This window comes from Eulemur rufifrons, chromosome 17, assembly GCF_041146395.1.
Source record: "Eulemur rufifrons isolate Redbay chromosome 17, OSU_ERuf_1, whole genome shotgun sequence".
Lineage (NCBI taxonomy): Eukaryota > Metazoa > Chordata > Mammalia > Primates > Lemuridae > Eulemur > Eulemur rufifrons.
The window spans coordinates 23821773-23849249 of NC_090999.1; the positions used below are offsets into that span (position 1 = coordinate 23821773).

At 39.6% G+C, this 27477-nt stretch overlaps 1 protein-coding gene across 3 annotated transcripts; it reads left to right on the top strand.

Annotated features, from left to right (window-relative positions):
- Positions 1-3243: 3243 nt before the first annotated feature.
- On the top strand, positions 3244-24494 carry IL7R (interleukin 7 receptor). Of its 3 annotated transcripts, none has more exons than XM_069492403.1 (8): positions 3244-3325; positions 7206-7344; positions 15031-15188; positions 19318-19475; positions 21451-21622; positions 22487-22580; positions 23543-23618; positions 24000-24494. In XM_069492403.1, the coding sequence occupies exons 1-8, from the start codon at positions 3244-3246 to the stop codon at positions 24492-24494; spliced, it is 1374 nt and encodes a 457-aa protein (XP_069348504.1). The 3 variants fall into 3 exon arrangements, with proteins under 3 accessions (XP_069348504.1, XP_069348505.1, XP_069348507.1); XM_069492404.1 differs by having other exon boundaries at positions 22490-22580; XM_069492406.1 differs by lacking the exons at positions 22487-22580; positions 24000-24494 and having other exon boundaries at positions 23543-23622.
- The last annotated feature ends 2983 nt before the right edge of the window (positions 24495-27477 follow it).

The window sequence follows — 27477 nt, forward strand, 5'->3', positions numbered from 1 at the left end:
TTCTGTTCCTAAGAGATGAGTCCAACACAGTGAAGATTAGTAATAAGTCTAGATGCTCAGCCTGAATTTGCCCAGGAAATCCTTTGTTCTTACTGATAAAAAAAAAAAAAAAAAAAAAAAAAAAAAAGGAAGACATGGGACTTTCCGGGGTGGACTTTTATCCAGCTAACTAAAATAAAAAAACAGTCAAATATGCACACACTCTTCCAACTCTAACATTCTCTCAAATCTCACCAGAAGGTCAGCTCTCCGAACTCTCTAGGGCTCTACCAATTCTGTAGGAACACCACACAATTTACTGCAATATCAAAATAAAAGAAAGATTTTTTATGTGCTTTGTTTGACAAATGACCTAAACAATCACCAAAGGGGAAAAAAAAAAAGGAAAGGAGAGACTTGGCCAATTGGTACTGGAGTCTTCTGAGGTCTGTGTGCTCTGCTTGTGCCTGAGAAACAAGAAAATGGTTTTCTGTTTTAATGATTTACAGCATCATAGGAACTCATGAAACTGAAGGAAGACAATGTATAAAAGAGGGAAGAGAAGAGGGAACGATGAGAGGAAGCCATGAACAAAGAGGAGGAGAAGGCAGAGGATCCAAGCCAGCTGCCAGGCCAGAGGACTTGCTCTGCCCACAGTCCGAGGCCTGAGTCCTGACCGTGCAGCTGGAGGCTCGGGTGCCCTGAATAGCCCTCCTAATCCTGCCTTGCTCTCTCTGTCTGCGCTTGTCTCACCAACAAGGATGACAAAGCAAGACAGTGACTGTCTTTCATCTGGGGAATAGGTGGAGTGAGGCGGTTCTTCCTCAGCTTTTCTGTTGTCAAAGATTAACAAGACCCAGGTGAAGGAAGAGAGAAGATGCCATTGTTCCTCCACAATCTCTAGAAGCATTAGTGATGCGTCTCATTTTTCTTTGAGCCCCTCACACTCGATCTGGGCTTCTCTCTGTGGTCCTTTCGGCATCTCCGGCCCCACCCAGAGAGAGTAAGCACCCCAGTGGAAATCCCCTGAACAAACTAGCACATGCTGTACCAAAATATTGTGTCTTGGCTTTGTTCTCTCACATCTTCACAACTAAAGGAAGGAGATACAATCAAAATGATAGGCCACTTAAATGATAAACATGAGAACTTAAAGAGACATGACCCAATTACTCACCTGTGCGGTGACAATCTGTGAGCAGTTTATGAGATCTGTGTTGGCAGATAGATGTAATTTGTGATTCCTCCTTGAACACTTGCTTGATTCATGGGAATGTATAATTATAGCTTTCTTAAAAACATGTTCAGCTCAGTGCACAAAACACACCAAATTTTGTGAATCAGGCTTATAATTTTTAAACCAACCTTTCAAAACAAGATTAGAAATGAGGACACAAACATTATCTGGTGCACAAAATTGTCACTCTGTTTGATTTGGAAGGCATCTTGAAATGCCAAAAGAAGGCCCCAATAAACGGAGAAGATAGACTATGTCCCCTTCAGTTGGATTCTTGCTCTGAAATATCCCCTTAGCTTGTAGTCTATAACTAGAGCAGACTGTGTCTGTCACCGAGTCTGTCTCAAAACTGAAGAGCCGTTTCCAGAAATTGGTCCCATCTCCTTTTTTCTCATTTTCTTATTGTCAAACAACGGTGTTGATGAGACAAACTATTATAACTCATGCATCTTTCAAAGACTCTCCAATTTGCTTTACATCTTGGGGAATACTGTTTATCTCTGTTAATGTAGGTATTTCACAGGCCCATAGGATCAATTCTACCCAATGGCAAGGAATCCAGCAGAAGTTCATAATTTACTGTCCACTTAGTTTCTCTGTACTCACCACATTTCAATCACAGTCTTGTGGCTTCTTTCCAAAAGAGAGCCACTGTGAATCAGGAGAGTGGTGCTTTATGGCCTAAATCCAGGTTTTCGTTTGCAGACCTAAGCAGAAGTATGTTTTACAGGAGACATTTTGTGTCTATGGGTGATAGGACAGCTCTCAACCTGTGCCTTTGAGCACCAATAATGGCTTATAGAAAAAAATCCAACAATTATTAAGAAGTCAGCCAGGCTTAGCAAGTACCATCAGTTTAACCACAAGGCCACATTGGAAGGATTTTGATTGGCATAGAAGTTTAGGGGGAGTCTGAATTATCTATGTTATAGTCTCAGACATCTGCCCCTTATACCTAGGTATGAGTGTAGTTTGTATGACTATATGTTCCTAAAAAATTGTGTGGCAATCAGATTTTCACAAATAAAATCCTGTTTGAAGTACACTAAGAAAGTAACTATTTTATCCTTTAAACAAGAGATCAGCAAACTTTCACTACAAAGGATCAGATGGCAAAGATTTTATGCTTCAAGCATCATACAATCTCTGTCCCCATCTACTCAATTCTACCACTGTAGCACAAAAACAGCTTTAGATAATATACAAATGGATAGTGCATTTAAAGCTCAAAATGTGGATTTTAAGTGTTGAATGATACTTCTGCTCTTATTAAAAAGCACACATATAGACACTACAATTGTGCTTGCTGGAAAATCTCCAAGGTAATTTTACCATGTCAGGAAATCAATCTCGATTTATTTATAAAAACTGGATTTATTTACGACAACAGGTAGTGGTCCAAATTTGGTCCCTAGGCCATAGTATTCCAACCTTTGCATTAAACAAATAATTCTTGAATGCCTACTGTGATGGGTGAAGTAAGAGTAAGTGCAAGGGATACACAGAGAACAAAAGAGAAAAATTGCTGTTCTTGTGAAGCTTAGAGGAGGGCGGTAAGCTATTTAAATTAAACCTATAATAAATTACTTCATAAAGTGCAGAATCTTTCTTTAAAGAAAAACTTACCCCAAACAACCAATTGCTTAGTTTTGTAAGTTTCAATTTTTGACTTGTGATTCTTTTAAAGTGGGCCCTAGCCTGAAATAGCTTGAGGCTAGATTTGAATCTAGCACCTCACTTTGAAGTAAGCACAGTAAGGTTGGGGCTGCAAGGAAGATCAGAAAGGCATAATAAAATAAAATGCTCTTTCTCTTCATGTCCTCTACCTCTGCTTACAGCAGCGATACTTTTACTCAGGCTTCCTGTTTCTGGAACTTGCCCACTTTTTTGCTGTGTTTATACTTCCCCCTGTCTGTGGTTAAATAAGTATAAAGCTGTAGATCTAAGACTCTCTCTCTCTCCGCCCCCCCATTCATTTCTTACACACAGGCTCACACGTCTCTTCTCTCCTCTCTTTCTCTCTCAGAATGACAATTCTAGGTACAGCTTTTGGTTTGGTTTTTTATTTACTTCAAGTCGTTTCTGGAGAAAGTGGCTATGCACAGAATGGTGAGTCATTTCTTACTTTTCTTAAGGATTTTGGATTATCTCTAGCACACCTTCAGGTTACTCAGCTCTCTAACAGACCTGAGTCGGGCGCCGGGTTGGATGGAGATTGAGCACTAACCACGTATTTGTTTTGTCTGTTCTAACCACCAGGACAGGGGGGATGGGACAATACAGTGGGTGGCATATAAGGCCTCAGTGTTGTCCAGAAGGAAGGTATTGGACTCAGAAAATGTGGATCTTAAATGCCTATTGATTCCTCTGCTCTCACAAAAGAAACACCCGTATGGATGCTACAGTTGTGCTTGTTGGAAAATCTCCAAGGTAATTTTACCTTGTGAGGAAATCAAGCTGGATTTTTGCTAGGCTTTTTAAGAGGTTCCAAAAGCATAACTTTCAGGAAAAAATAATGTCCAGAAACAATAGCTTTGCCTGCATTGACAAGTGCTATTTCCCCAGCACCAAAATGTATCTAGAATAGACATTCAATAAATATTTTTAAATGTCTTCAATATACTTTAGTTTTGATAGATTCATGTGAGAGTCTTAGTAAATAACTGAGGGGAGAAAGATCTCAGTGAGTTGTCTCGTTGAAATACACTTAACTGCCTTCCCATTCACAAAGTTATCATATGTAATAATTCTCCTTGAGATCCTTAAGATACTTAGTAGCTAGGAGCAGATCCTGCCTACTCAGCAAATGCATTGTCATTACAACAAAACTAGGCAAAAGTGTCCAGCAGCAGCAAGAACCACCTAGGAACTTAGCCCACCAATTTGTTCCTGCAAATGAAGCCGTTTCCCTTTAAGAGTTAGTTAGAAAGTATTTTCCTATAGGCAATATCAAACACATCAGCTTGATGACTCAGCTTAGATATTTTGAGTGGCGTAATTACTAAGGATGGAAATCCCTAGAATTTTCTCATTAAGGGAATTGTCAGAGGGTTGACATTTTTCACAGTGTGACCATGTGAATCACTCTGTGGGGGATGATCATTATCCTGTGCTAAACGTTGCCTAAATGTGGGTTTGCACAAAGATGCACGGCAGGAAACACATAAATCTTGCTCTCTTTTGGTGTAATATATTCTCTCTATTTCTCCCTGGTGATCATACTATTTTTAAAAGAAATAAGAATTCTAATTGAAAGCTGGGTTTTCACTTCAACTTTTTAAATTTCAGATTTTTCTCCCCAAGATCTGTAGCCACCTAGCCACAGGATCATATCAAAATACCTTCCAGTTTGGGGTGTAAGGAATTCACCGTCAGCTGCTGCTTACTGAAAGATAAGTTAGTTCTCTTGATAACCACAAGTACAATCAAGAGAATACAGGAATACTTATAAAAAAAAAATCCAAACCATTTTAACCTATTAATCAACTAACTCTATCCATTCAGTAGGAAAAAGACTTCTAAACCACACTGCCTTGCCTATTATACATATTCCAAAAATTTTAAATTTTTATGGATAAAAATTTAAATAGATACCTATTTAAATATTAACAATATTAATTATTGAGCACTTAAAAAAAATAGATAAACTCCCTGTTCAAAAGCTCTGTAACTTCAGAACCATAGTGATACCAACACCTTCAACTGACATAGAACTCTTTTTCAAAAAATCCCCATGTTTCATGTATGTTTTCAGAATTAGAATGCTTATTTTACCTTTTCTTTCTTATTTCTCAGAAATAAAAGTCATAGCTAACCCTTGTTGAGTGCTTAGTGTTCTAAGCCAAGCCTTTGTATATATCCATTTAATGATTCTTCATATCATGAGTTTAATTTTGAGAACACTAAATATTAGAGAGGTTGAGTACCGGGCAGAGGACCACAGCTACACAGAAGAGTAGCTGGGATTTAAACACACATCTGTCCAGCTCTGACACCATAGGTCTTAACCGCTGTGTACACTACTCTTTCCTAAGAATTTTTCAGCTTGTGCCATATAGAATATTCTCTTTGTAAAATGCTATGCAACTTTACAAGTAATTGAAGGGAAGTTTTCCTGGTTACAAGGTGATTTTACCCCGTAACACTTGCTAAAGAGCCAATGAACTACTTCTTAAAACAGCAATTTCAAGTGCAGAAAAAAAATTGTATAAATGGTGCTTTGCATATTACATGAGAGTGTACAGTAAGTATGCTTTTCCAGACTTAATGGCTAAAGTTAATGGGAGTCTTTTGTTTCGCTGGCGCCCAGCATTTTCTAGAGCATGCTGTTTCTGGTTTACCTTGTATATTGAAGAATTGTGGAGATAAAGCTGACCCATAAGATGTCTGAATGTGACTAGTAATGCATGTGCTGTGTACAGGATAGGCGGAAGATCCAAAGAAGAGAAAAGGTCAAGGCAATGAGAGGACTGCCATAGAAGGCCAGACCCGTTCCATTTAGAAGGTTGCCAGCTCTTATGGGAGAGATCTAAGTCTGCAAAACTAGGAATGAATGTGCTTTAAAATGCAAGACCTAAATGGTGGGCTGCCCCTCATTTTTTCACACTGCCATCAGGACCAGGGCCATACCCTGCCAAATTACATAGGAGCCTTTGCTCATGGCAGAACTGTGAGCTGGATGGATTCTGGGAATGGTCAGAAAGACAAATGCTCATGGCTGTGAACAGTGCCCACAGCTCTTATCTAGCTGGAGTTGTTCCAGATTTGTAGCTTTGACTGAACTGACCCATCACTCAACTGGTTGGTCCATTCACAATCAGCTTTATTAACTTTCCCACAGAACTTCTAGGTTATTTAAGTAAAGAAAACATTGTTTGGACAGCCCATGGCCTCTGGGACACTCAATTGACATTCAATTTTAGTATATTCTGTATCCAATTTAAGCCTTAGAAGCATCCAGTTTCTAGTATTGATTAACCAAAATATCATACCTAGAATCAGTCACAAGCTCACATTCGACCACTCTGAGAATAGCTTTGGTTACTATTTTCTCAGGTCCTAGTCAGAGTATATTTGCTGACATATTTTTTCTGCCTCATTTTTCTATTAGGAATTGCTAATTGTACATACAAAATATCTATTTAATCATAGGGTCTACAATGTAGCTTAAGAAATCGAATACTGTCTGTGACAGATTGTATTTTCCAAAGTGGTAGCAAAAATAACCTGATTCCACATTTTCTTCCAGGATCTAGCTAGTGTCTATAAGGTACTGCATCTACAGAAGAAGAATCTAGAACAGAAGCAGTTATGTATAACATTCACAAGAAGGTCTACTAGATCTGAGTCAAGCCAGATCTAATTTTTTCTTATCCTGTTTATCTCAATCAGTAGTATAAGACAAGTTGCCTTAAATACTCAGACAATGGAGATAATCGATGCTACTTTTAACTGGGATGCCTTTTAGGCAAGAAAAAGCAATCCCTTAAAAAAGTGAATTTCCAACTGTAAGACAGCTATAATCTTCCTTCATTTGAAAGAAAAAACTTGAGAGGGGATAAATGAATATTAGCAATAAAGTCAAAATTAGATTAAGTGTCATATGAATAATGGAAATAAAGTATCCCTTATTTGAAATGTACAAACATTTCAATGTAAACAAATGTAGCAGAAGAAATTCCAGTTTGAATAAAGGAAAAAGTCTTCAGTGCCTCTTTCTAGTTCTCTAATGCATAAATATTTGGAGATTACTTATTAATTGTGATGCACTTTTTTTCTGTTAGAAAACTCTGTGTGCATTGTTTCAGGTTTTAGTTTTTGTTCATTTTGAAATGCTTTTCTTGTCTTTGCCTATGGGCTTTTCTTCTTTAGATAAAATACAATAACTCCTTTGTGTCTGCTACAACATTCTGCCATTTATGTGATGCCAGTTTTCAAGAGGATGCATTCATTTGCTTTATTAACAGCCTGCATGTCTATTACTCCCCAGGAGACTTGGAAGATGCAGAACTGGATGACTACTCTTTCTCCTGCTATAGTCAGTTGGAAGTGAATGGATCCCATCACTCTCTGACCTGTGCTTTTGACGATCCGGACATCAATAGCACCAATCTAGAACTGGAAATATGGTATGAAATGGTGGTTTCAAGGATGTTTAGAAATTCTCTGTCTCTCTTTTCATGTGCTTCTTTCTATAGCTGCAAAGGAAAGCGTGTGTGGCCTAATTAACAAATGTTAAAATCTAATTAATTTACAAAAAATCTCCTAAAACTCTTTGTCCTTCACCAAGACTGAAGCAAAGCAGCTCTCACAGTTTATCTTTCATGCTCAGGGGGCTACAGCCAAATGCTGCTATGGAGCTTGGAGCTTTAACATCTTTCCCTACTTCACTGTAGAATTTAAATCCTGGTTTTCCTAGAAAGCTCCTCACAAAAAACCTGTTTGCCCAATGTGAGATAATCTAGTGTCTTCAAGCTGCATTTGGGAGTGAAGTTGCCTGGTTTCTAATCCCAATACCAGTGTTTATGAGCTTTCTGACCTAAAGCAAGTTATGTAACTTAATCTATGCCTCAGTTTCCCCACCTGTAAAATGAGATAACCTACCTCATAGGAAGGTGATGATGATTAAATAGTTTAATAATAATATGCAAAGCACTCAGAATAGTCATTTAGTGCATGATGAGTAATGCAGAAGAGACACTAAATCATAATTCTGTGAATATCGACCTAACTTCTACCCTCTTGACACAGTTGGACTTCAGATGATCCTCTCAATGTAAATTTTCTAAAAATCTACAGGAATAAGTGGGCACTTGGTTTCATTAGGCCTCAGAGTAAAGGCAAAGAAGAAAAAAAGGTCTCTGGCTTGAAAGTTTAGTAAAGAGCTCAGGGAGATTTACCTTCTTCCTCTTTCACAAATCATCTCCTGTTGCCAATAGTTACTATCTCTGGTAACTTGAAAAAATACTCTAACTTGAAATTATGATTTGTGGCTATCTCCAAATTCTTATTAGATGACCTAATTTTTTAGTTAGTTTTCTAGTGAAGAAAGTAAGTCAAGATCCGTGAGAAGTAAGAGGGCTTCCTGAGTTCCATAGACACTGGGTCGGTGAGCCCTGCATTCCACCTTACATTAATTTATGGAAGCTTCCTGCATCTATTCATACAGTGTTTCCTGCTGCAGTCATTGGATAAATATGGTTTTGGACTCACATACTATAGTGTGTTCTCAGTCTGCCTCTGTTAGTTCACTTCTCTAACATACTTTCCAGGAATAAAATATGTTGAAAGAACGGGAGCCTACAATGTCCAGTATCTAGGCTGCAACTGGACTACACTAAAACAGCCAAACAACTCATTCAAACAATACAGTCATTATTACGGGCAAAACACCTTCCCACACAGAGGTTTGACTTTGGGTTCTCCAACCAGCTAGTGGTAGACGGCTGTGTTCATTGTGGTTTCTCTCGGCCAGGCTGAAGCTGACCTTTCTGTCCACTTTAACATATCTCTTGATTTTTCCTGTCATATTTTAAACTATCCAGAGCCTCCATTTGGGTTTTGCAACCATATTGAGGTATTTGAGTTGGAAAGGGATTGTCAAAGGCACGTTTTCAGTGTAAAACAGCAAGTATGAACTCTGGTAGATTAAGGTATTTCTAGAGAGCAGCCATTTTCATCAGAGGTGTCTACAGCTTGAGGGGGAGATCCATGCACCTCGAGTTCAGAGAAGACAATGCATCTCAAATTAAATTCAGTTCAACAGAGCACTCTCTTTGCTAGTTAGGTTGGGCTTCTTTTTCACTATGAAATTAGCTTTATTGGAGTGTTTTTTTCTGTTAATATAAATCTATAAGGAAGAAATTAAAATTTATTCAAAATGGTGCATGCTGATGAAGTCGTTACACAGGTGGGATTGTTGATAGTCACTCGATGCCATCTCTTAGAGGGCAATAAATTTACCAACTGCCCTGAATCTGACCACCAGTCTCCCAGGCTTAGTAAGTAACTTAGTGTTCAAAAAGCAGATCTCAGAGAGAGACTTGGATTAACCAAACTGACAGATTTGAATTACCAGCATGCCAGACTATTTCATACTGACAAATACAAATATCATAGAGATCCAAACATTCATACTGGGCTCAGGACCTATAGGATTTAGTATTGGGGGAGGGGAGCAGAGAAGGCTAATAGGTTGCGTATCAATATAAATTCACCTTGACTGGGAGGCCTGAAAATTTTTCATTCACCAAAACTCTAGCCAGATGTCAGGTGCCTTGAGAGACAACACAGAGGCTCTGGAAACAGGCACCTGGGTTGAAATCCCAATAGCAACACTTAACTCTGTGACCTGGGGTCATTTAAACTCTCTGATCCTAACAACTGCCTTGCACTGGGGTAGAGGGTATGGTGTCTGGCATGTGGTATGTGTCTGTAAATGGTACTTAATCATCTCAGTATGGTTCAATTTCCATTAAAAAATATGATCAAAATGTTGTTTGGTATAGAAGCAAAACAAAGAAAATATGTTTGTTGATTTTAAGTCTAGAGTTATTTTGTTCAGATCTCAATGTCATTAATATTTTTTAATTAGTTCCCAGCATTTAAAAATCTGAGTATCTCTTAAAAAAATAAGATCTGATAACACTGAGCCCATATAACAAAAAGCAGCAGGAACAGAATTCTGGCTGCTTCTTACAGATGGAAAATTAAATCTCAGTCTTGGCCAGGCATGGTGACTCACATCTGTAATCCTAGCACTTTGGGAGGCTTGGGTGGGAGGGTCACTTGAGGCCAGGAGTTCAAGACCAGCCTGAGCAAAGATAAGACCTCATCTCTACAAAAAATAGAAAAATGATCCAGATGTGGTGGTGCACACCTGTAGCCCCAGCTACTCAGGAGGCTGAGGCAGGAGGATCACTTGAGCCCAGGAGGAGTTTGAGATTACAGTGAGCTATGATGATGCCACTGCACTTTAGCCTGGGTGACAAAATGAGACCCTGTCTCAAAAAAAAAAAAAAATAAAATTCTCAGTCTTGAAGGTAAGACCACTTCTATCACATATATTACTTGCATAAACCCAACAGGAATTTTAATTTGAGGCCTTTCTTTTTAAGTGTTTGCATAGTTTTCATAATCTGCTCTTAGAAAGTAATTGTATTCCCTCTATTTCCATCTTCTTTGGGGTACCACAATCACTCCCATGTACTGCCTACAGATACCACTTCAAATATGTCATTTTTTGCTTTCAACGATTACCAACACCATCACAGGCTGCACCCTGATATTCTAGGCTTACCTAGCAATATCTGTCAAGTATTGTTAATTTAGTTCTTTTTACAGTAAATCATACTAACCCCTAAAATTGTGGAGTATTTTTGAACTAGATTCTGTCTTTCAGGGCTGACTGAGAAATGAAAGCAATAGTTGTGGGATTTTTTTTGTTTGGTTTGGTTCGGTTTGGTTTGGTTTTATTATGTCTTTCAGTATTTCCACAGAAATATTTGTGTGCACCAACAAGAGAAATGCATTTATCATACTAAACTACATAAGAACAGAGGAGGTTTAGGAGGGTGGAGGTGAGGTTAAGAATCAGATTACATGGAACCAGGAGATTTGTGTGAGTGGCTCAGGGTTGAAGCCCCCTAAGAAGGTGCTCCAGGCTCAATTCACCGGCCTACAGTACTACTTGGATACTTGCAGTGCTCTTTCTCCCCCCAGAACCCTAAAATATCTCTGTTCAATAGAAATACCAGGCAATCCACAAATGAGTGAGCCATTGAGGTAATTTTAAATTTTCTAGTAGCCACACTTTAAGAAAAGGAAAAAGAAATAGGTGAAATTAATTTTAATATTTTATGTAATCTAATATATCCAAAATATTACAATTTCAACATGTAATCACTATAAATAAAAATATTAATAGATATGTTACATTCTTTTTTTCATACTAAATCTTCAAAATCTAATGTATATTCTACAGTTAGATTGCATCTCTGTTTGGACTGACCACATTTCAAGTGTTCAATAACTACATATGGTGTGGTGGCTATTGTGTTGGGCAGTGTGGCACTAGAACATTCCTAACCATAACAATGCATAGTAGCAACCAAGTACGTTGCTTTAATTGACTTGCATTGAAATGAATCGGATTGCATTGAGTTGGACTCCTCATGAGGGACACTGAGTTTCCTTCAATTGCCTGAAGCTAGGGTCAGGTGCACGAAACAAGGCTGCGTACGCTAGTCCACAGCGTTTATCTTAGTCTTCCAGCATGGGCCCCAACCCACATGGAGTAGCTCCTCAAGTTCAGATCCCTTAAAAGGATGCCTAGTCTCACAGGACAGCCATGAGGTGATCCTTGATTGTCCCTTGCTCATAAATCTCATTCTCCAAAAAGTGTCAATGAGCTGAGAAGACCATTTTCGATCCTTTTAAAACTCCCAGCCGTACCAGAAACCTGCCACAGGCTTAGTATCTAGAATTAGATATTCCACACATGCTTCTCTTAGAAATATATTCTAAATTCAAGTATTGAACTAAAAGCTATTGTCCTTCTAGTTTCCCCATATCACATGTTTACCTAAAATTCAGAAATGAGACTCTGCCCACAATGCTTCCCTTCTGCTCTTTTTATCAAATCGTAACAGTGTTGCTGTCTTTCAGACCTTTCTACCTGGCGTTCATCCCAAGCTCGTTCCCTGATATCCATCTAGCTTACCTTAAAATTTGCTTTTTATTTTTACTTGGTTCCAAGTGGAAAAATCCATCTACCCCAACAAGGGACACAACCCTCTAGAAACTTTGACACACACACACACACACACACACACATTTCAAAGCCTGAACAAAGTGCATACCCTAAAAGATAGCAGTTAATAAAAGTTATATTTTGAGAGGACAATTTTAAGGAATATCTCACAAACATTCAACATATTGGCCAATTTTAACAAAATTTCTTGACCAGTCTGTAGTATTCATGATTGCAGGAGCTTAACCAGTCACTCAAAGCCCACAGTAGTCCAAAAGTGAAAGATTCTGTACCTATAGCTGCGAGTTCTCCTCAGCTTTTAACCCCATGATCAGCTCACCTGAAGCAGACAGGTTCCTCTTTCTCTACAGAGTCCCGGAACCATTCTAGAAAGGACTCACTTCAGCACGTGCAGGGGAAGAGTATACATACATCCAATTCACTAAAGAAAACTCGACACATATCTGGGTTGTAGACAGCAAAGGACCTTCCTAGAACACACCCCTTAGGACTTAAACAAAAATATCTGGTTAATGGAAACAATTCTTTCACGTAAGCAAACTTGCACAGAGGTACTTTTTTCTGCCAAGATTCTCACTTCCAATTTGATACAGTTATACCTCTTTTTAGAGCTATTTGGCTGAGTTTAAGGAGCACATAGGAAAAGCAAACTGGTAACAGTGGTTATCACAGGAGAGAGAAATTAAATTGAGGGTTGGGAAGGAAGGAAAACTGTAATTTTACTTTTATTCTGCTTTGTTTAATTACGTTTACAATGAGAATGTATAACTTCATTATTCTTTAATTCTCATATTATTAATTTGTTTACTTTCCTTTTTGATGACGGTTCATTTTGAGGATAAAATTTACTAATGGGAAAATGTGCAAATCTTGAGCTTGGAAAAATGTCTATGACATATAGATGACCCATCATTCGAGATTAGAGCATTTCTTTTGCCCTGAAAGGATGACTTATGTCCCTTTCCAGTCAACCTGTATGCCCCAGGAGCAATCATAATTCTGAATTCTATTTAATATTACCCTTGGATTTTACCAGTTTCTGATAGTTCTTCTAAATGGAATAACTCTGTTCATACTTTTATGTCTGAATTCGACACAATGTTTGTGAGATTTATCCATGTCACACATTTTGTAGCCCATCTTTTCAACTGCTGAGCAGTACTTCCCGTGTGTCAATATACCACAAATTTTTAAACCTTTCTCCTCATAATGGACTTTAGTGTTTTTTGAAGTTTGAGAGGCTGTTAATTTTTAAGTTGTTATTAACATTCTTTTACAAATCAGTTTGCAAATCTACATTTTCATTTCTCTGGGGTAAAAAACCAATTGCTGTATCATAAGGTAGGTGCACATCTAACATCATAAGGAACTGCCCTATGGTTTTGCAAAGTCATTCTACTGTCCTGTCAGCAATGTATGAGTCACACATTATTTCCAACATGTGAGTTTGGAATAGTATCTCATTGTGATTTTAATTTGCATTTATCAAATAACAAATGTTGAACACCTTTTCAAATATTTGGCCATTTGAATGTCTTCCTTGGGTGAGTATCTGTTAAAATCATGGAGTTCTTTGTCCTTTTATTATTGATAGATAGTAGATCTTTATATGTTCTGGATACAATTATTTTGCCAGATATATATATTGCAACTGCTTTCTGTCAGTGTAAAGCTTGCCACTGCATTTTCTTAATGGTTTATTTTAATAAGCAAGACATTTTTTCATTTTGATGAAGTCCTATATAATTTTTTATTCATTTATGTTTCGTGTTTTTTGTGTTCTTGCTGAGATTTCTTTGCCTACTCCCAAAGTTGGAAAGATATTTTCCTATGTTTTCTTCCAAATGTTTTATAGTTTTAGCCTTTATTTTATGTCTTAATCTATATATAAACTGTGTGGGATTAAGGTTCATATTTTCCATACATTTACTCAGTTGTTTCAGGACAATTTGCTGAAAAGAGTTTCTATGCCCCGTTAGATCTATTGGGTTTCTCCATTTAATTAATTAACCTTATACATATGAGTCTATTTCTGAACTCTATTATTCTTTCTATTGATCAATTTATCTATCCTTATGCCAGTACTAAATGGTTCTGATTGTCATAGCTTTTATACTAAGTTTGAAATCAATGCTCTGAGTCCTCCATATTTGTACTATTTTATCAACATTACTTTGGCTATTTTTGGTTCCTTATACTTCCACATTAATTTTAGAATCAGCTTATCAATTTGCTAAAATACTACTGAGATTTTGATTAATATTATATGGGCCAATTTGGGAAAAATTTCATGTTATCAATATTGAATTTGCTAATCCATGATCAGAGCTCTCCATTTATTAATATTTAGACTTCCTTTAATATCTCCCAGTAATGTTTTATAATTTCCAGTGCAAAGACCTTGAACATCTTTTATTAATTTTATTTCTAAGTATATTATGTTTCTATTGCTATCATAAACGGAGCTATAATTTTTAAATTTTATTTTCCAATAATTTGATGCTGTCTATAGAAATATAACTGACTTTTATATAATGGCCTCGATGAATTCACTTTATTAGTTTCTGTAGTTGTATGAGAGATTCTTTATAAGTTACCTATGAAAATCCCTTCTGTATATGTGATGTTACATATGTAATTTTTAGACTATTTTATCATTTCCTTTAACCCTTTTTTAATCAATGATTCTTTACAGCCCTTTTTTCTCCCATTTATTTCTACAAAACATAAAAAGAGCAATTTCCTTTTTTACCTAAATGAAGTATTTGTTTCTCAATGATCAGTTATCAAAAATAGGAGGGTTTTTTTGATAGTTTTCATGAACATACATTGACTATTTCAGGTTCAATTTTATCTAACACCTGAGTATAATGTTAGCAAAAAGCCATATTATTTTAATTCATTATTTCTCTCTGACATGCACCCACCCACATACCTGTGGACAGAGTTGCAGTCATGCAACTGAAATGCACATATGGTACTATTCCATTGTATAAAGAATCTCCTACTTGAATCAAGACACATTCCCTTTTTTGTTTTACAGTGGGGCCCTTTTGGAGATAAACTGCCTGAATTTTAGTAAGCTTCAAGAGGTATATTACATCAAGACAAAGAAATTCTTACTGATTGGCGACAGCGAAATATGTGTGAAGCTTGGAGAAAAGAGTATAACTTGCAAAAAAATGAACATAGTCAAGATAGGTAAGAAGTTGTATATAGAGATATGGTTGTCATTTTTTGGATATCCGAAGACACTGTTTCTGGACTTTCTGGATGTTAAAAACAGATAAATGGTGGAAACAATTAGCAATTAATCATAGCAAATTCTCTAATGCACTTTTTAAAAAATGAAAAATTTGAAGCTGATACTACTAATTCCTGCTGTGAAAGAATTCTGAGTATCTTCAAACTCAGCTGTGAAAGAGAGTCTTTGACACTTAGGATTGAAGGAAGAGCAAATCTACATGAAGCTTCTAACTGGAGCTGGGCCTCCTGTCATCCATGCACACGTGCCCTTTCCTTCCTCACTGGGCCTTCTCCTGAATTCCTTATAGTCTTCTCTCCACATTCCCACCAGATTCTGAGTGTGTTTAGCTAACTTATTAAGTTACTTTAAAAAGTAAATATGCCTTCTGTAATAGTCAGTGCTCCAGAGGAAAGAAAACCTATAGGAGATAAACAGATAGCTAGGTAGATAGCCAGATTGATTGATAGAAGAGAGAGATTTCTATTAAGGAGTTGGCTTGTGTGTATGTGAGGGCTGGCAATTTCAAAATCTGTAGAGCAAGACAGAAGGCTAGAAATTCAGGTAAAAGTTCAGTTTTGACTCCAAATTCTGCAAGGCAGGAAACTCAAGTTGATTTTCTATATTGCATTCTTGAGATATACTTGCTTCTTCTTCAAGGAACCTCAGGCTTTGCTCTTAAGGCCTTCTACTGATTGGATGATACCAATCACATTATGAAATATAATTTGCTTGACTCAAAATCTACTGATTTAAATGTTAATCATTCTAAATAAAATACTTTTAGACAAGTATTTGACCAAACAACTAGGCACCATAGCCTAGCCTAGCTGACGTAAAATTAACTGTCACACTTGCCTAAGAGACTTACTACGGGGGAGTGAAGCATGGCCAAATCTGATTTAGCCAATATGATTTGGCCAAGAATATCTAGATTATACTTTGCCAAAAATGAATTTTAATAATTCCATTTTAAATAAAATTACAATATCTGCATGTTTCCTTTGGTTCTATATAAATATTCATATACATAATGACGTGAATCAGTAAATCCATTTAATTATCTGGTTATAAGTCAATATTAATTACTAATAGACCATTTGGTTACCAGTCAAGCAAATCAAAACAATCAAAGAGACTGGGAATATGGACACAAAAATGTTTTCAGTTATTTATAGATTTATGACCCTGAGGTGAATAAAGTTTTTTTTTTTTTTTTGCAAAACCTCAGAGACACCCTGATATAGGGAATTGTGTAACCCAATTACAATATATCACTGTGATAGAATATTAATTATTTGTCTTTTTTCTACCTATGTAGCTTTACAAATGAAATAATGTATGTAGGAGAAAAACTATTCAAAGTGATTGAAGACATACATTCTTTTGCTGGTTTTAAATACTAAGATTATTTCTCTCCGTATTCCCACCTCTCTTCACCCTGCAAAAAGAAAATTAAAAGTGAGAGAGCAATACTCATTAGAGACAACAAAGAGTGAGAAACTTAGCTCAGCTTTGTCTCAGCTTTATTTCACCAAGATGGCAAAATAAAGAGTAAAAGCAGAAGTTCCATGTGTGAACAATTATCTTGTGAAAAAGCCAATGTAGTGGAAGACAGACATAGGTAGATGGTCGTGCATATAGACCACACAGTAACAATTGCCACGACCAGTACCAATACTATCTGGGGTGGGGAGGACGGTAACAACAGCGTATCTCCAAGGACATGAGCAAGCTGGGGTTTGGTCGTTTGGAGACTAGCCTTCCATGGATGGTCAGTTTATTCACTGCATAGGGTCACCATATCTAAAGGATCACCATTTGCATTGCAAATGTATATTCACTTCTTAGAGAGCAAGCAGAGAAGGCAGAGATTTTTGGTCTTGTGACAGTCCTGGAAATCAGGGGAGAGCCCATTCTTACACAAACTCATACCAGCACACAAGCCCTTGCATGCACGTGAACACTCACAGCACACCCAGAGCCTCCAGGTGACACCCTCCCACATCCAAATCCCCAGATCTCACACACCAGTGCTCTCAGAGGACCACACGGTGCACACCCCAGCAGACTGCAAACCTGGCATGCCTCAGAGGGGCCAGGGGAAGAGGCAGGGGGTGTACACTCCTGGTAGCACAGGCCCCTGAGGAAGGGGTGTTGTGAGTCTCGGGGGCTTTGGAAAGCACCCTTAGGCAACCAGGATGAGAGGTGGCTCAAGCTAGTCTCGCAGCAGCATCTTCTCCTGGTTCCTAATGCGACATTTCATCAATGAAACTACCATTTAACTGAATTTAAACTGGATGCTCCCAATTGAACCCCAGAGCCAGAGGCCCCCCACCCCCCACAACCGCCTGCCCCCTCACTCACTCACCCTTGCAAGGCTGGAGGGGCAGCATCCTGGCAGAGTAGATATGATTGTTCGGGTTGTATGAACACATACTACCCTTTAACCATGTTGCTTGAGGAATGAGCACCGTTTTCTAATTTGCTCAAAGACACCGCTGGGCTGGAGGCAGACCTGTCCAGAGAGTGCCTGGACAAGCCAGTGTGAGACTACTGGGTATAGAAACAAAAGCTAAATGAAGAGCGAGCCTCAGAATCAGACAGAATTGGATTTAAATTCTGTTAAACCATGTTATAGGGGCCCGAACAAAAGTTAATTAACTTCTCTGAGACAAAGTTTCCTCACAGTATAGTGACAAGTGACTGCTGTCTGAAGGCAGTGTAAGCAAAATACTCAGCACTTAGTAGGTGTGTTCTTCCCTCAATTCCTCCATTATTCGGAGATGGCACAGGGCAGGGCTTCGGTGTCAGAAAGTCACGTTGAGAACGGAGTGAAGGGTAGAAACGGGCCGGCAGTGGTGTGAGGGTGGCCAGGGTTCTCTGTCGGGCTGTCCCCATACACCCCCCGCCTTTCCTCCTGCTTCCCTGGAGGGCAGCTTCCCTTCTGGTGGCCCATGTTGGAGAAACTTAGGCAGTCACCACGATGGACAAGTGACTACAATAACTGGGCCAAACTCTGCCGCCAAGGTTTCATTTTACTGGGCCAGTCAGTCCACAGTCCAGCTCAGGTAGCCTAGAATGCAGCTCAGACCACCGAGTGAAAGTCTGATGAGCACACGCCCTCTCATTAATGACGGGGCCCGAGACCAGCCACATAAACAGAATAGGGGCCCTAGCCTCAGGCAACTAACTTCCCAGGCTGTGGTGGAGGAGCCACCAAGGGGCCAGGACAGGGACATCTCAGCACCTGTGTAGGAAATCGGTACCTTTCTCAAAGTTTGCTTTGCCTGAAATAATACCTGCCTCCCTCCAGCAACACAGCGTGTGGCACGTGGGATCCTAGCGGCAGCTTTGCCAGCCAGGCAGGCAGAAGGAAGAGGCCCAAGGTCAGTCCAGAGGTAACTCGGCTGAGGCTGACAGAGGGGACCCCCTGAGGCCACTCCAGAGGTTATGAGCCAGGGCCAGGATGCAGACCCTCCAGGCCTAAGTAGCTGACATGAGGTCTGAGGTCTCTAGCATAGAACCCAATTTTATTGGAAGAAGCAAGACTCAAAGTTGAAATGCTCCTGCTTTGGGGCCAGTGAGTAACAAAGTTCTCCAGTATGCAAAAGGCAAAGAGAATGGGTTTTAGTGTAAAATGAACACTGGCTGCTGTAACAAATAAGCCCCCAAACATGTGATATCTCAGACTCCGTGAGTTTATTTCTCTCTCACATCAGAGCCAAAATCGGCGTTTCTAAGCTGTGCGTGGTGCTCCTCCCTCCAGCCCAGTGTCCAGGGCTTCTTGCATCCTGTGGCTCCACCGTTGTCAATGCAGGACTCAAAGTGGTGAGAGGGGCCCAAGCCTGGAGTGGGAGGACGTGACTTCCACTCACATCACCCATGAGGCCACCCCCAGCTGCAAGGGAGGCTGGGAAACAGGGTCCGCATTTGCACCCAGGAAGAAGATACGGCTTTCTGAAGAGTTAGCCAGTTACAGATGCAGAAAAGGTGGAATTGATTTTCAGAGGAGATGGATTTTACATATTGCAATTATTTCCTTGACTGCCCTTTATACAGACATCATTTGTTTTTCTTTCCCAGTTAAACCGGAGGCTCCTTTTAACATAAGTGTCATCTATCGTGAGGGAGCAAATGACTTTGTGGTGACATTTAATACATCGCACTTGAAAAAGAAGTATGTAAAAAATTTAATGCACGATGTAGCCTACCGCCAGGAAAAGGATGAAAACAACTGGATGGTATGTTGATCAACCACATTTATAAAATAAAAATGCCTTAATGTTACATGTGTTACTGTCCTAGATGTGCATTTACCCCGGGAGGCCCTAAAATAATTTTGTTTTCAAAATGTACCTTCTACTGAAAGAAGCTCCCAACACTGTATAGGCTTCAGGCCCCACAAAAACCTGGATCTTCCCTGGAGCATACTGTTCTAGCTCTGATTTTTCTTTTTTTTTTCTTGCTCAAAGTTTTGTCTTTAGGATATTTCTAAGCAAGTTAGTTGGATAACAATATAGATTGAGATGAAATTGATCCTGTTTATTTGGGGGCCTCAAAAAGTGTCATGTCTTATACCACTTTCATAGGCAAATCAGGCAAAAAATATCTCTGGGTTTGATCACCAAGTCACAGCCACAATTTGGTCTATGAAATTTGTGGGAACAGTATGAGGTAAGGAGGAGAGGTGGAATGTTTGCCTTTGTTTTGTTTTTATTTTAAAGCCTGAGGTCTTAGTTCTTGAAGTAACAACTTAATGTTTACCTGTCATAATCTAGAGGGTTATTTAGACTATTTATTCATGATTCCTTGAGGTTGGAATGATCTGGAAGTCCCTGGAATCTGTTTTGGGGAGGTGGTAGGAGAATAGTAGAGTATCCCAGGTTATCAGATTCCTAGCATAACTTCTGTCCTTTCTGTCACAGGGACAGAAAATAGATTATGGTTTCTCTGTCTCAAGGCTCGCAGGGTGCCTACTTATTCCTACTGTCCTGTTTCCTCAGGCCAAGGTCAGCCTGGTCTGTGTGCAGTGCCGCACTGTGCTACTTATATAAAGGGAACGCCTGCCCCACACCACCTCCTACCCGCATGCCCCGCCCCCTAACATGCGCTACCTGGAGGACCTCGATCCTGCCCTCTTTCATTTTTCATCTAAAAATCACAGCAATGGGAAAGCAACTCTAGTGGATAAAGGAGGAATTTTGAATAAATAGTGCCAGAACAATCAGATAACTATTTGAGAAAAAAAATAAGTTAAATGCCTGATACTCTTCCTATAACAACAAAAAAATAACAGATGATTTAAGGAAATTATATAAAGTGAAACTCTAAGCAAGCTAAAAAGAATATAGGCAAATGTTTATATAATCTTGACATGAAGAAGAACATTCTAAGCGTAAAAGCAGTAGAAGAAAGTGAAGGATAGATACATGTGACCACATAAAAATTAGAAGCTTACACATGTCAACACACAATAATCAAAATTGTAAGGCATACTGAAAATTAGGATTAAATTACCACATATGCAGCTGACAGATGGTTAATATCTTTAATATATAAAGAGTTCTTATAAATCATTAAAAAAGACAAATATCACAATAGAAAAATGAACAAAGAATTTAGAAAAGTCTCAAAAATAAGAAATATGTGCATTCAATAAATATAAGAAAATTGATTATCAAATAAATACAAATATAAATAAAAATGGACTACTTTTATACCTATCAAATTGATAGAGCTTTGTTTTTCTTAAGAATAATACACAGTGTTAGGGAGACTGTTGTCCACATTCCCAATGTGGAAAGGTATCTTTCTGGAGAGAAATGATTCCTGCCCACTAACCTAAACTTTCATCTCCCCTTGCCACGTGAAAGGGGAAAGAGAAAAAAAAGAGGATATTGAAGTGTAGAAAGGAAGGTGGGAGCCTGGGAGTGATTTATATCCTCCCGAAGTGGGAGTGCCTAATTCAACTGACTAAAGACGCGTCATTTCACTCTCCTCCTTGGCCACTCACAGCATCATTTATGAGCTCACAGACTCTACCCCTAGTTCTGTTGCTGACTCCTCCACATAGTAAAACTCCTATTCTAACAAATATGAGAGAGCCTGAAGAGAGTGCATATGTGACTAAAGGAGTTCCACTTGAAATGGCTTGGGAGAGCTAGGCAACACCTCTTTTTCCATCCTGAAAATGCAATGGCACATTTTACTCTTCAGCACGTGAATTTGTCCGGCACAAAGCTGACACTCCTGCAGAGAAAGCTACAAGATGATGCCATGTATGAGATTAAAGTCCGATCCATCCCTTATTCCTCTGACTATTTTGAAGGCTTCTGGAGTGAATGGAGCCCAAGTTACCACTTCAGAACTCCGGAGACCAAGCGTGCAGGTAAGGAGTGGCAAAGTCTTTGTTCCCCTATAGAGCTTGAAATGCCAAAGTCAAAGTGTGAGAGCTGGGACCCCCTCCCCCAGCGCATTCTTACCCTTTCTTTGTAGAATGACCTGCCTGCTGTTTTTGCCCCTTTTTTGAAAAATAAGGAAGCAAACGCTGAGGGTCCTTCTACTAACTGATAACTGGTGCAGGCTGTCTGGAGCTACTATCCTGGGTGTTCCTAGGAACTGCTAATAATTCTGAACAAAATCCCCACCCACCACCTCCAGCTAACCATTTAGCCTAGAATCCTAACGGCTGGTATCTCTAAGACCCCACTAGGGAACACGTTTGTTGATGGCGGGTATGGCTGTCCTGTGTCTCCTTTTCCAAAATGATGAAGATGTCCTTGGGGGTCTAGGAGCTGAGACTGGCCAGAAGAGCCAGAGAACATGGCACAGGCAGTCCTGGGGACCCAAAGCACCACATTTACTTTTCCTTTGGGGGAGGCAGTCAAGGGAACTATTCTACCATAGCAGCTTCCCATCCTCACCCTGGAACTTGCTGGGAATGCAGGGTGAACATCTGTCTCATTACCCCCTGCTCTGGTGTGGCTTCTTTCCTTTGGTGGACAGTCAAGAAGGGAAGGGAGTGGTGGTACCTTTGAAGTTAGATCACTTTATACTTCAGGTGGCAGATGTTCTGGGCCTGGTCACCCAAGTCGGTGCCACTTATGCCAAAATTTCCTGATAGAGTTTCTGAACAGCAACTTTCAAGAAATGATAAATGGGCCCCCATTACCAAGTAAACTCAAAGCATCCTGAAAGTCTAACCCAATGCATACTTACTAAATGCTAACTGTGCTCTATCCTTGTATTCCAGAAGAGATGGATCCTGTGTTACTAACCATCAGTATTTCTAGTTTCTTCTCTGTGGCTCTCTTGGTCATCTTGGCCTGTGTATTATGGAAAAGAAGGTGACTTTCTTCAACTATTTGTGAAGATGATTGTGTGGGATCCCAGACACCAGAGCTTGAGCCCCATTTAGTGATGAGACAACTGCAAAGAGGAATAAGACATTTTAGGAATTGTAGTGGCCAGTATCACTTTCCATCCTTAGGTACCAGGGAATTTCCACAGTTGATTTCATAAGAGGCAAAAAAATATAAACTGAACATAAGGCAAACCTTTTCCACAAAGCAGGAATTCTTTAAGGCAGTGTTTCCCAAGCTTTCCCTCCAAAGTCTTCTAAAGCGTATAGAAGGCATCACCCATGGCAAATGTAGAATGCACTTGAAGTCTTGACTTTCAGCACACAAATTCGTAGTAGTTTGTACTCTACCCCTTGATAGAGCCATGATTGTTTCATCATACAAATGATGTTTTAAACATGCACCAGTTATTTAATATTCTAGGAAGATGCCCTCAGCACAGGGCTACGTAACTCTAGGATTACAAACACCCTAATTTGTAAAGTACTACCTTAATAGTACTAAGCGATTTCCCTGGGCAACTTAGAAAATATCCTCTACTTCCACTAAAATTAGGGCAAAGGAGTTGCGGCCAGTACAGAGAAGGAATAAGACCACAACACCTACATTGGGAGTAAATGACTCAGTTCCAGAGCCCCACAAAAAACACCTCATTGCAAGCCTTCTTCCCTCTAGGGCTCTTTCCCAGAGGTGTATTGTTGTCATGTCTTATTCACACAGTAGATTAATGGCAGTGATCTCTGATACAACCCTCCTTGGATTAATAGGGCACTGAGGGACATAGAAAGCAAGTCACTTGACCATGGTGACCACTCGACCTACCTAGTTGTGGCATAGCCCAGACTAGAAATCTGCTCTTCCAATTCCTGGCTCAGAATAAGTGGGTAGTCTCACTGTGCTTATGTCCTGTGCCATTTATTTCATCTACTGATGTCCTCTGATTTCAGGATTAAGCCTATTGTATGGCCCAGTCTCCCGGATCATAAGAAAACTCTTGAACAACTGTGTAAGAAACCAAGAAAGGTAAGTGTTTTGGTGCTTACAAAAGCACTAGTTGGCAGCATCCCAGAAACCAAGAATGATATTCCAGAACAAGGAACATTGAACCTCAACTTTTGGTCTTTTATGCGTTCCATAACTAGCATCCATCATAAGACCCTAGCTGCACTAGGGAACTAAAATGAGATACAAGTCTCAGAACTTCTAGGCTTCCCAGGGCTGGAGGGCACAGCCAGTAGACACTTTAGACTCTGAAGTGTCTCAGCACCAGAAGCAAAGAGTCAACTGAGGAACATGTGGACAATTCTCTGTCAGAAGGTTCTCTAGATCTTTTCCTGAACTGAACATTTGGTAATGCATCTCTCTCTGGTGCCGTCTTAATGCCTTCTCTCTTTTTCTGTCCAGAATTTGAATGTGAGTTTCAATCCTGAAAGTTTCTTGGACTGTCAGATTCATAAGGTGGATGGCATTCAATCTCGAGATGAAATGGAAGGCTTTCTGCAAGAAGCTTTTCCTCCACAACCAGAGGAGTCCGAGAAGCAGAGGCTTGGAGGGGGTGTACAGGGCCACAATTGGTCACCCAAGCATACAGTCATCACCCCAGAAACTTCCAGAGGAGGGTCACCCCTAGAGTGCCCGGCTGGGAATGGCAGTGCTTGTGATGCCACTATACTCCCCTCCCCCAGGTCCCCAGAGAGTGGCAAGAATGGGCCTCATGTGTACCAGGGCCTACTGCTTAGCCCGGGGACTATGAACAATATCCTACCCCCTCCATTTCCTCTCCAGTCGGGAATCCTGACATTGACCCCTGTTGCTCAGGGGCAGCCCATCCTCACCTCCCTGGGACCAAGTCCAGAAGAAGCCTATGTTACCATGTCCAGCTTCTACCAAAACCAGTAAATTGTGAGACACCAAGACTGAACCCACTGTGCCCAACAAAGCTGACTGAGAGAACTCTAGAGCTCCCACTCTCCCTCCCAGAACAAAGAAAAGAAAATTGACAAAACCCCACTGCATGGTCTACAGGACTCTGAAACTTTGACCACTCCTCCCTGGTTCAGTGACCCTCAAAATCCTGCTTCTACCATGTTGATTTGGTCACTAGGTTTCAGGTGACCCAGTGATTCAATTATTTAAAAAAAGAAGGAAAGAATGTAAGAAAGAGTGAAGAAAACAATGGAAGCCTGAGGAAGGAAAGAAGAGAGCAAGAGAAGGAAGAAGGAACGGAGAATAAGAATGATGGTTGCCATTGTTAGGACTTCCCATCTATACAGTGCTGTGCAAGTTCTCTACACGCCTTGTCTCATTTCATCCTCAACATAATCCTGGGAGATGGGTGCAATTATTATTATTATTCTCTTTTAATAGATAATGAAATTGAGAATCAAGGGGTTAAGTAACTTGTCCAAGTTGCTTACTCAGTGGAGGATGGAGCCAAAGTCCCATCCCTGAGTGTCAAGCCTCAGTAATACGGGGTGACCATATAGCTTATCATCCAAGCTGGTGTGAAATACCAAAGCCAGCCATATCAAAAGAAGGTGAAGAAGGCAAGAAAAAAACACAAAACCCATTCAATTTCATTCTTCTGAAGCAAGCTCAAGAAGAAACGAATTAGAAGCCCAGAATTTTTCTTGCTAGTTATCAAGACCACGGTCCTCTTCCTGCCATCACCCAACTGCATCTGTGCACAATTCCCAGAAGAACCTGTCGCTGACCCTAAACACTTGCACATTTGACCAATGAGTGGGGAATAAACCCTCTCACGTGTATAGACACTACCCCAATCAGTGTATCCCTTTCCTGAGTTGTATAGCCTGAGTTCTACACCCTCGGATGTTGCCATAAACTTCAGGGATGAGGAATTATGAGCACATGCAATGAGTGAACCAACTGTGGCTATGTTACAGAAGATACAGAGAAGAGACACATTGTTAACATTTGACTTTTGTCCTCTTACCTTTCTTGGTCTAGATGAATTTCTAGTGACTAACTCAAACCAAGTCAAGGCAGCTGAGCAATAGGAGCTCAGGGAAGTGCAGCTAACCCCTCTCCCACAGGCCCCCAGACCCTGGCTATTCACAGAACGGCACAGGGCAGAGGCAGCCCAGGGAAGTAAGAAGGACTGGACTTAGGTTCTCCAGGGTTTTTCTTGGGGTTTGACTTTGTTGTTTTTATGTTTCAAATTTTGTTCTGTTTTTACTTTGTTTTGGGGGACTAAACATTTTCAATATTTTAATTTTCTGGGTTTTTTTGTTTTGTTTTGTTTTGTTTTTTACTGTCTGTAAATGGGGTTTGAAGTTGTCTAATGGACCTTGTCTGTTGGCTTAAAGGACTAGGAGCAATCAGATCATGTTATTCTTCATATGAATGGGTTATTTTCCAAAGTGCTTTCCTCTGCATCAGTAGCATGAAGCACAATACCATAGTCCCTTAGATTTGCTTAGTGCTTTTGTGATTTTCAAAGCACTTCCATAAGCATTCTCCTCCGTCTCCTTAGAGAGCATTTATGAAAAGCCCTGCTATGGGCCAACCATAGTGTTAGGCACAGCAGATCTAAAGACAAATAAGGATGGCACGCTGCCCCATAAAGTGCAAAATCTAACAAAAGTGACAGCTTTGTAAACAAAGAATTATTATAATGTAAAATGCTATAACAGAAGTATGTTGAAAGTGTCCTGTTGGAGATATGGACAATGCCACAAAAATGACATAAATTTACATGGAGAAAAAGTAGAATCTGCCTGGTGTGTAAGTAGCAGAAGACACTGTCCACCAGGTGGGCAGGTGTTCTTTACCTTTTGTAAAGATGGGAGCCAAGTCTCAAAGAAAAGTTTACACAAAATCTCATGCCTAACCTAGGTCTCTGATACCTTATTCACAGAGGTTCTTTTAAGTGTTTATTATCTTTGACTTATGGAAAACTGGGACACAGAGAAGACAGGTAAATTATTCAACCTCACATGAAGTCAGAACTGGGAGCCATAATTTTGTATCCCTCCCTCATGTAAATAGACAATCTCTCAAAGAAATGAAGGGATGACCCTAAAGGAAGGAACATTGAGGTCCCTCCAGCTCTAAAATCCTCTGTTTCAGTGTTGTTCAGCATATGTGACCATTGGAATTTAGCGTCTGTCTATATTGGAAGTCTTTAAAATGCACGTATTATACTCTTGTAATGATAACTGCTGCTAAGGCTTGATTATATACTTAAGGACAATGTACAATGCAAAATTACGAATTGGTTCTGCCCAAGCCCTTATTGGATTTCATTAAGAAAGAAAAACTCCTGGTCAGAGACAATGTATAAATCAGAAATGTAAACTGCCATTTCTATATAGCATGAAATGAAAAGACAACTGAGAAATTGGCAGCTAATTTGATCAAACAACCATGTCTGGGTCTGGGGCACCCTGATTTACTGGGTTCATTTTCTACCAGCCTTTGCCTCTTCCTTCAGTGTTTTTTTTTTAATAGGAATTTGCTTCAGAAAAGCCAAATATGGGCTGTTTCAGATGTGCATACTTGTGTCTTCTTAATTCCTCTGGAGAGGCTACCAGACTTGCAACTGACCAGGAAGAAAATATGGTAAAAGGTCTGGAAATGTTTTAGATCAGGTGGCATTTTTGCCAGTTCAGTGGCTTGTCTTTGGAGTTATTCTTAAAAATTATCCTTCATTCACTACAGGGAAGGTCTCTGATTTGATTGTGTACTTTCCACATGCATTACAAACATTTTGCAGAGCTGCTAAGTATATAAGTATATGATGTGTGTTACCATCTCATATTTAATTAAATGCTATAGAACTCTTTGTGGCTGTGCTTGTCTTCTATGAAAACTGTGCATAGAGGGACACCCAGAATGGACCATTTGCTGTCACTTTTTG

Coding starts and splice junctions, on each gene's coding strand:
- IL7R (XM_069492403.1), top strand. CDS start 3,244: ATGACAATTCTAGGTACAGCTTTTGGTTTGGTTTTTTATTTACTTCAA. Junction 7,345..15,030: donor AATCTAGAACTGGAAATATG/GTATGAAATGGT, acceptor TTTGTTTTACAG/TGGGGCCCTTTTGGAGATAA. Junction 21,623..22,486: donor TCCGGAGACCAAGCGTGCAG/GTAAGGAGTGGC, acceptor CTTGTATTCCAG/AAGAGATGGATCCTGTGTTA.